At 37.6% G+C, this 8583-nt stretch overlaps 1 protein-coding gene across 2 annotated transcripts; it reads left to right on the forward strand.

The window, feature by feature from the left end:
* Positions 1-1010: 1010 nt before the first annotated feature.
* On the forward strand, positions 1011-7539 carry PLA2G12A (phospholipase A2 group XIIA). Of its 2 annotated transcripts, none has more exons than XM_088132983.1 (4): positions 1011-1588; positions 3125-3201; positions 5133-5298; positions 6360-7539. In XM_088132983.1, the coding sequence occupies exons 1-4, from the start codon at positions 1372-1374 to the stop codon at positions 6518-6520; spliced, it is 621 nt and encodes a 206-aa protein (XP_087989109.1). In that variant the 5' UTR covers positions 1011-1371; the 3' UTR covers positions 6521-7539. The 2 variants fall into 2 exon arrangements, with proteins under 2 accessions (XP_087989109.1, XP_007437449.1); XM_007437387.3 differs by having other exon boundaries at positions 1027-1588; positions 6380-7539.
* The last annotated feature ends 1044 nt before the right edge of the window (positions 7540-8583 follow it).

Here is an 8583-nt window from a genome sequence, read left to right on the forward strand (position 1 = left end):
GTTTTACCATTTCCCCCCCAGTTATCTGGATTACAGTAATGATAAAGCATGTGGTGATGGGGAGGGATGGAAGAAGAAATAAGAAAAAAATACGTGCTTGCTGGAACCTCTGGAAGTTTTAGTTTAACAACTTAATTTCCTAACTTTGGTCTCACAACAACACCTTACAACTCCCAGAAATCCCAACCAACATGGCCAGAAGTTAGCTAATCACATTGTCCTACAGCAAGTTAGGTGATCTCAGCCCATGTGAATCGTTTATGGCTCCGTGAGTCAGGCGACCCCTTGAGATGTCAGTTCGACGGGCCATGTCTGAAAACATCCGCTTTTCAAAGTTAGCAAGGTAAGGAAAAGTGCAAATAAAAAGGAAGACAGCTTTTTAAAGTGGGTGTTAAAAAAAAAAAAAAAAAGACCGGCCCAAAGTCCCTCCAACTTATTGTACCTCTTTTTTCCGCGGAAGAAAAACAGGGAGGAGGGGGAGAGTCATTGACACTACGAAACTGATTCTGATCGGCCCAGCGCGCTCCCTCAAGCGGAGATTGTAGAAGAGCCGCGACAGTCTAGGCTAGGAAAAAAAATGAGTTTGTAGCACCTTTTCCGACTAACAAATTGTATGAAAAGGCACCCTAAGCTTATCGCGAACTACACCTCACTTTATCGGTGCATCTGGTGCAATGTGTGGTTGGAAAAGGTGCTACAGACTGATATTCTGCCCTCAAGAGGAGGAGCACCACGCGCAAATGTTCATAGGTGACAGAGGGTCTTCACGCGACGGATCAACTGGGAAGCGAGGCAGGCTTCGTACTGTTTGGGGTTCTTCCTAACAATAAATGTGTGTCTTCGAGTCAGTTTTGACTATAATCACGGTAGAAAACTTTGAATGCCAGAGAAAGCCGCTTCTGTCTCTTTAAGGCCCTTGGAGGAAATCCGTCCTAAAGCGCTTTCCAGATAACTGTAGTCGCCGTTCCGCCTGACTCTTTGCGCCACGACTTCTTTTCTTGCTTTCCAAAAGATTGGCAACGCCCCCTTCTTTCCCTTCCGCCCTGACGTTCATGGGGCTGGGGCGGGGCTGGGCGCGCTGACGGTGTTGTGGAAACAGGTACAGAAAGCTTTTTGCGGCATGGTGGACGTTCCCCGGCCTCGGCTGACTGTAGGTGCCAGGACTCTGAGCGGCCGCTATCCGCGTGGGTGAGGGGAGCTACTGGGGCGGCGTGCCCGTGATGACCTGCCCACCAGCAGTTGGCGAGATCCAGCCTTCGCGTTTCCCGGAACTTTTCGAACCCTGCTGTGCCCAGCGTTCCAGAACGCAAAGCGACTGGAGCTTTCGTGCGTGGGAGTTCTAGAACTCCGGCCCGCGGGCGTTCGGAGAGGATGGTAAGGCGAGCGGTCCTGTTGCCGCTGCTCGTGACCGGGGGCTTACTCGCGATGCTGCTAGAGCCGGGCCGGTGCCAGGAGCCTGAAACTCCGGACTGGAGGATGACACTGAAGACCATCAGAAACGGCGTTCATAAGATCGATACTTATCTAAATGCTGCTCTGGATCTTCTGGGAGGAGAGGACGGGCTCTGTCAATATAAATGCAGTGATGGTAATAATAATATTAGAAGAAATATGTGCTTGTTATGTTTGACTGCTTATTATAAAGCCAAAAATGTTTTATGAATTTAAATTGATTTTTTTTTCTATTCAAAGGCTTGCTAAGAGAATGGCATGAAAACACATGGTCATAAATTGTTTTTGCTAAAGCCAGCCAAACCTAAGGTTTGATCAGTGAGCATCCCAGCCAGTTTCATAACAGAGGAAAAAAATAGGGTTTAAATATCATAAATATGTTTATTCAAACCAGAAAGTGTCTATAGGTTGAGTTGTCAAAGAGATGTAAGCAGTAATGATGATAAACTGGAAGATGTTCAGCATAATCCTATACTTGACTATTTCAGAAATAATCCTATTAAATTTAGTGGAATTTAATCCCAGGTAAATGGTTGTAGGATTGAAGTCTTGTATTTGTACTTTCAGGGTGCCCAAAATATTTGCGTTTAAAATACTGGCAATAACAATTAGTATATTGTACTCCTGTCTCCTTACTGCATACAACATAGCTATTGTTGTCATATTTTATCATGATTTCAAACATTTTCAGTTTATTTTATCTTGTGAAAATGCCAAGGATTATATTGCAGAAGGAAGAAGGGATTATTTGTGTAGGCATCAATTCTGTTAAACGGATTAGAAAATTTGGAAATGATTGTGGAAGATAATCCATTCTTCTTTCAACAGTACTGAAAGATTAGGTTAACTAATTGAGACCCAGTTTTAACATCTTTATTGCTTTAATTCTTTGAACTTATTGGGGCTTTTACAACCTTAATGTTATGTCCAGTATCATTAGGGGAGGCTTGGCAAGTTATTAGAGATGAACTTCTGTATATACTTTAAAATCAATCTAAAGTAAACTAATGGGACTTTATTAACATGCCCAAATTGAATATCTACAAAAAACCTGACTGGCAATTTAATTTCATAATGGGTACCCATTATGTTGTGGGTACCCATTATGAAGTGCAGCACTTCAAAAACAAGATAACTCCGTAGACAGCAGTGATCCAATTGTTCACTGTTTGAGAAATGCATTGCAGTTTTATATTCATTCATCTGGCAAACTCACTCAACTCATGGGATGTGATTTCTGAATAGAAGTCTACAGTGTTATGAGATTCAGTTGTTTAGCATATCATTTTATATCATTTTTATAATGATATAAATTTATAATGATATAAATCATTCTTATATCATTAAAATAAGATTAGATTATCTTGCTAAATTGAGACAATAGATGAAGAAGTGATTTGGGTGTTGAGCTAGGGGACTCCAGTTCAAATCCAGACCCAGTGGAAGCTCAGGGGATGCCTTTCATCCCAACCCATGTACTTCACAAGGTAGTTGTTAAGGGGAAAAGTTTGGAGGACATAGTGCTATGTATGTTGCCTTAACGTGATACATAACTAATAAATAAATGCTCATATATCTATAATAATAGATTAATAATTTATTATTCTTGTCTTGAGTGAGTCCAGAAAAAACAGAAGCATTTTACGTGTTCTAAGCATTTAATATTTTACAGGATATAAACCTTTACCTCGCTATGGCTATAAACCTTCACCACCCAACGGATGTGGTTCTCCACTCTTTGGAGTTCATGTAAGTTGCTAACACAGATGTGCAGAATGCTCCGTGTACAAACTGGTCCATTCACAGAACCATGGGTGGACTGTGCCCAAACACACATTTTGGATGTTTTGGCCTGTGCACAGAACAAAATGAAATGGTTTTGTTCCAGGCAGAAGTGGTGGTTTTGGGGAAGAGGGGAAAGCTCACAGGTATTGGCAGCTGAAGGGAGGGAGGGAAGGCAATGGGAAGATTGGGGATGCGTATGCAAGTGGGATATGCCAATCTGGGACTTTAGCAATGGCAGAGTGGGAGGGAAGGAATTGGGAAGATGGGGAGTGGATGGGTGATGAGATAGGCTGCTATGTGAAGAACAGGAGAGCAGGGACAAAGTGCAGCACCCTTGTCCTCCTCACCCTATCTCACCCAGATTTGTTTCACCCAGACCCAGAATAACCAAAGCTTTCTGAGTTTTGGTTCTCCTGAGCTGTGGCTGATCAGAGCGGTTCAGCAGAATATCTGTAATACGATTTTTTTACAGGTTCCATTTTGTGCACACCACTAGTGTCTAGTTAAAGACTGGCTCCTGCACACTGATTGAATGTATGCTCTGAAGAAAGTGACAGGGCTAAAATAGTCTATATCTCAGTTAAACTTCAATAAATGTACTTCTATAGAGAGTAGGCTATTTTTTTTTCTTCTTCTTCTTGGCATCCAGGCACTTAATTTTTGCAGTGTTTAGAAAACTAATGATTGGCCTCTTGCTATCAATTTTCACAGCGTAAGAACTGTAGGATTCTCCCAGTTTTCTGAGTCAACAGCATACCAAATCATAAATGCTAAATCATGTTACCTCTTATTCCAATATTTCTTGGTGTCTTATGAAAATATTCTTTATCTACCATGGCATATTTAATTTCCTCAAACTCTGAATTAAAGTAGACTTTTTCCTACTTTTGAGTAATATACAATTGTAGCACCAGAGAATAACTTGTTTGAGGTATAATACAGTAAATCAATCTAGTTCTGTTAAACTACAATTTGGGGAGCTCATATAAGTTCAGTGAAACTTCAGTTTAACAGACCAAGCTGAGATGGGTTGGGTTTTATTCTTGATTGTCCTTTAAAATAGAGAGTTTGCCATTCATGACAATGCCATTACGCAAATTATTTCATAATGCATAATCTGCATTCTGTCACTTGCACAATGACTTCATTTTGCATCATTTACATAATGGCATCTTTACATAAATTATATAAATACAATTTTGATCCTTGTTTATGAAGTCCATTGCACCGCGGTTTGCTAAATCAGACTTCTGATTTATTGTTCTGTAATTTGGTTTCTCTGATAAGTCTGTTAAGATTTCATCCAACTTTTGTGATTTTTAAGATTTGCACTTCTAATTCATTTGGTTTTCTTACTAAGTTTGTTTGTTCTTTTTTTTATGGCCCTCACAGAATGCCTCTCCCCACTATCCTGGAAATGTATTACCAATATTTGGCATCAAATTGCAAAGTACAAGTAGTGCAATTTCCTGTTGATGTAGCAGGCCAAAGAAATTAGGAGTGTGAAGCTTCAAATCAATTTACTGCACTTTAACCTGCTACATGTTGCCCCGTCTCTTCAGCTCAGTGCAAAAACCTGAACAATCTGACAGTTGTTTGACATCATTGCACTGCTACCACTTCCCTGTAGCTCCAGCTGCCAAAAAGTACAGTTAAAAAATTGTCCTTTCCCACTACCTCATCCTCCAAATTGCCATCTTCTCCTTAAGATGTGGTTTATTTATTGTTTGGAGGATGATTTACTTCTTTATTTTTTAATCAGTGCATTGCAGCAATGCGATCGCCTTTCATCCATTTTTGGGGCTCCTTCAGAAGAGACAATTAGTTAATTTTATGGGCTTGAAGCAGTTGACGTTTAACTCTCAAGATGCTAATCTCTAGGACTTGCTTCTCAGTTTGACATTGGCATTCCTTCGATGACAAAATGCTGCAATCAACATGACAGATGTTACGACACCTGTGGCAGCAAAAAACATGATTGTGATGAGCAGTTTCAGTACTGTCTTTCAAAGATCTGTAGAGATGTGCAGAAGACATTAGGCATACCTGAGTCTGTGCAAGGTAAGCCAGTCTTGAGAAATAGGGTATGATAGAGATTTACTGTGTTTATATAATGTGAGCAGAACTAAACAGAAATTTAAACCAGTGGGTACAGATTAATGTGATTGCATTATCTGCCATTTTGTTCTTCTACATGTTCAAACCCATAGGTATAAACTTATGTGCAGCTATTTAAAAGAAATCATGTTTGAATAAATAATATACTTAGAATCACACATTAATTTTGTTTAAAAATTCTTTAGATAAACCATCCACTTAATTTTCAGGATTAACTTATTTGTAGGCTAAATAAATAGTGTAGTGTAGTGTAGTGTAGGCTCTTCACTTCCTTTAAATAAATTGTGGATTTAAAAAATGTTATGCAAGGAAGAGGAGGGGATTTAAGACTAAATATTGAGAAGAGAAGAAAATGTCCAAGTTTTTATTTTGGTGTCTTTTGCTACTTAAAAAATCATTGTGTAGCTTCATAAACATATGTGTGATGATAATTTATTGGTATTATAGGAGTCATTAATCTATACTAATGGTTGTACATACATATATGCAGTAATATTATTGTGGTTAATACTTAATTCCTACTGTTTTGGTTTGTTGATTAATGCAGAAATATTTCAGATGGGGAATTAGGGAAATTAGCTGTTTGCATCACTCTTCAGATTACATATCTATACTCTTGAATTATTTATCCCCCTTCCCCCCCTTAGCTATCTAGATAAAGTCTACCAAGAAAGCAGTAATATGAGATATTACTTTTTTTTTTTACATTAAAGTAATATAGAAGACATTGTACATTATTTAGCTGCTCCAAAATAATTCTCAAAGTCACACCAATAGAATAATAAGATATATGATACATGGTTAGCAAGCTTCTTGTAAAAACTGCCAGCTCTAATTCTAAGCCTTGTTTGTAGATTAATTCCTGCAACTTCAGTTTGGGGAAAGGACACAGCATTCATTGTGATTTGATTCACCCGTTGCGCAAAGCTATGATTGCACTATGGTTTATTTATCTTTTCTCCCCCAGCAGATAACAACAGCTTTTCTTTATTGTACTATTAAAGATTTTCCCCCCATCTTGCAGCTTGTGAATCTACGGTGCAACTGGTGTTTGATGCAGTCATACATCTCGGATGCAAGCCATATCTTGACAGTCAGAGAGCTGCATGCATGTGCCAGTATGAAGTCAAAAGAGATCTGTAGCAAGATTTGTCTGAAGCAATAGAGCCCTGTGTTGTTACAAAGCTGTCCTAAAGATACAGATGAACATACGGATGGACTGGCTACTCATGAGGAGGAGACATTAATTTGTATATATTTTTATATAGCACTTCTTCCTTTCATCAGCTATGTATGCATTCATAATCTATAAGGATCAGTTGTACACCTCTTAGAGATGAAATGGATATTTTGGCAACTACCTTAAGTAGATAGGATTGTCAATGAATGCTGCTCTAAACTGAAAGAAGTGGATATTGAAGATGGCATGGGGTAAAGAAAAAAAAAGTAGGTCAATCCTTGGAGTTACAATCAATCAATATCTCTTCTGAGTTTGATTTTTCTTATAGAAGAAAAATACCTGAAAAGGCAAAACCAAGTATTTGAAAGACTTCAAAAAATATGACTGGCAATATTCAGTCATTTGCATACTGACATTCTATGATGCATGTAATCATATTTGGCCCTACCATAAAACAGCTGTTTTCCATTTCTCCAAGGGTATTGTAATTCTCTGAAAGCAAAATATAATTTTGTTAACTATTTTTAAAATATGTTCCATTGAAGAGAAATATCCTTCAACCAGAAAATTATTGATACTAACAAAAATATTTGTCCTTTACTGTGTATAACTGTTAAGCCTCTTTTATTCTGGGGTATCTGGAGTATCTCAAAATTTAATTTTAAGACTAATTTATCATTCTTTCTTGATGGTTATGAATTGCTTTGACAACAAGGGCTCTTTTTTGTGGGTTTTAATAATTTCATTGTCTTTTTGGCATCAAAGTTTGATATAGTTCTTATTCCCAAACTTTCTATAAATAATGACTACTGAGTCAAATTCTGCCTCATGTATTTGAGTACCAAAATGCTAAAAAAACCTGCTGAATTATTTGATATTACTTGAAAATTGGTCTTTGGTGTATTTTCTTCTGGTGCCTTTATTAATGAAACAGACATTTTAAAAGTGAATATGTGTAAAATAAAACTGTTTAGAAAGAGAAAAATTAAACACGCAAAACTGAATGTATGTCATGTAATTTTTCCAGCAACAAAATTTAAGACAGTAATGACAAGAAGAACTTACAGGATTCACTTGATAAGTTTTTACTTTCATTGCCTTCTGCCTTTTTGTATTTGTGTAAGGCTTGAGATAGTTTCCAGTTTCCTGATATCTGTAGCTGTTGATCCGTATGTGGAGAATTAATTTGCTCTTACTATAATAGCTTATAGCAATATCATAATGTTACTTAATATCTAACTTACCTAAAACTTTATGAGAGAAGTTGATCATTCCTTTGTGCTATGCTGGAATAGTGCAGAAATCCTGCCTTCTATCGCTTTGCCTCATGGGTTCTTGTGCACCAGAAAAAAGGAGAGTTGGAAATCGTCTTCCATTGCTTAGACACATTGCAAGTTTGCTATTATTATATGTTACTGCACCAGTAGAGTCAGTAAAGCAGGTAAGACGGGGTTCTGTGAATCGGAAACTATAGCTTCCTTATCTGGAGTAATTTATTCTGGTAGAATAGTTTAAGATTACAGCATATAATAGTGAACATCTAAAATCTAAAGTTGATGTTAAAGTGAATATTCTGGCAGCTATGAATATGCTATTAAGTACTTGTCAGGGTTTATCCAGATCACGGATTTTCCCATTCTTGCAGAGAATACTGCTCTTTCTTCTTGGTTCCACTATGTCGCAGCAATAAGACAGTATGAGCTGGTACATATGAAATGTCCTAAGACGCATTTAAAAATAAAGAGGGAAAAGCTTACATTCTTAACAGAAATATGCATTAGCTGTTATGGGTTGAAGATAAGAAATAATCCAAGCTGTCAGTGTAAGACCATTTTTCCTGGTAATTTTCCTCAGTACAACACATGTGGGTTTTTAAATTGTATTTATTAATTTAGGAAACATGAAGGCTGCCCCAGGCAGTCATGACTCTGGGTGGCTTACAAAATACATACTGTAATATACATACTGTAAATACATACTTACAAAATACTGTATTTTGTAAGATGCTTCTTTGCTTTTAATTCCTTACAAAATACTGTATTTTGTAA

Source organism: Python bivittatus, unplaced genomic scaffold (assembly GCF_059951505.1).
Source record: "Python bivittatus isolate LINGU-HERP-01145 unplaced genomic scaffold, Pbiv_v1 ctg000070_np1212, whole genome shotgun sequence".
Lineage (NCBI taxonomy): Eukaryota > Metazoa > Chordata > Lepidosauria > Squamata > Pythonidae > Python > Python bivittatus.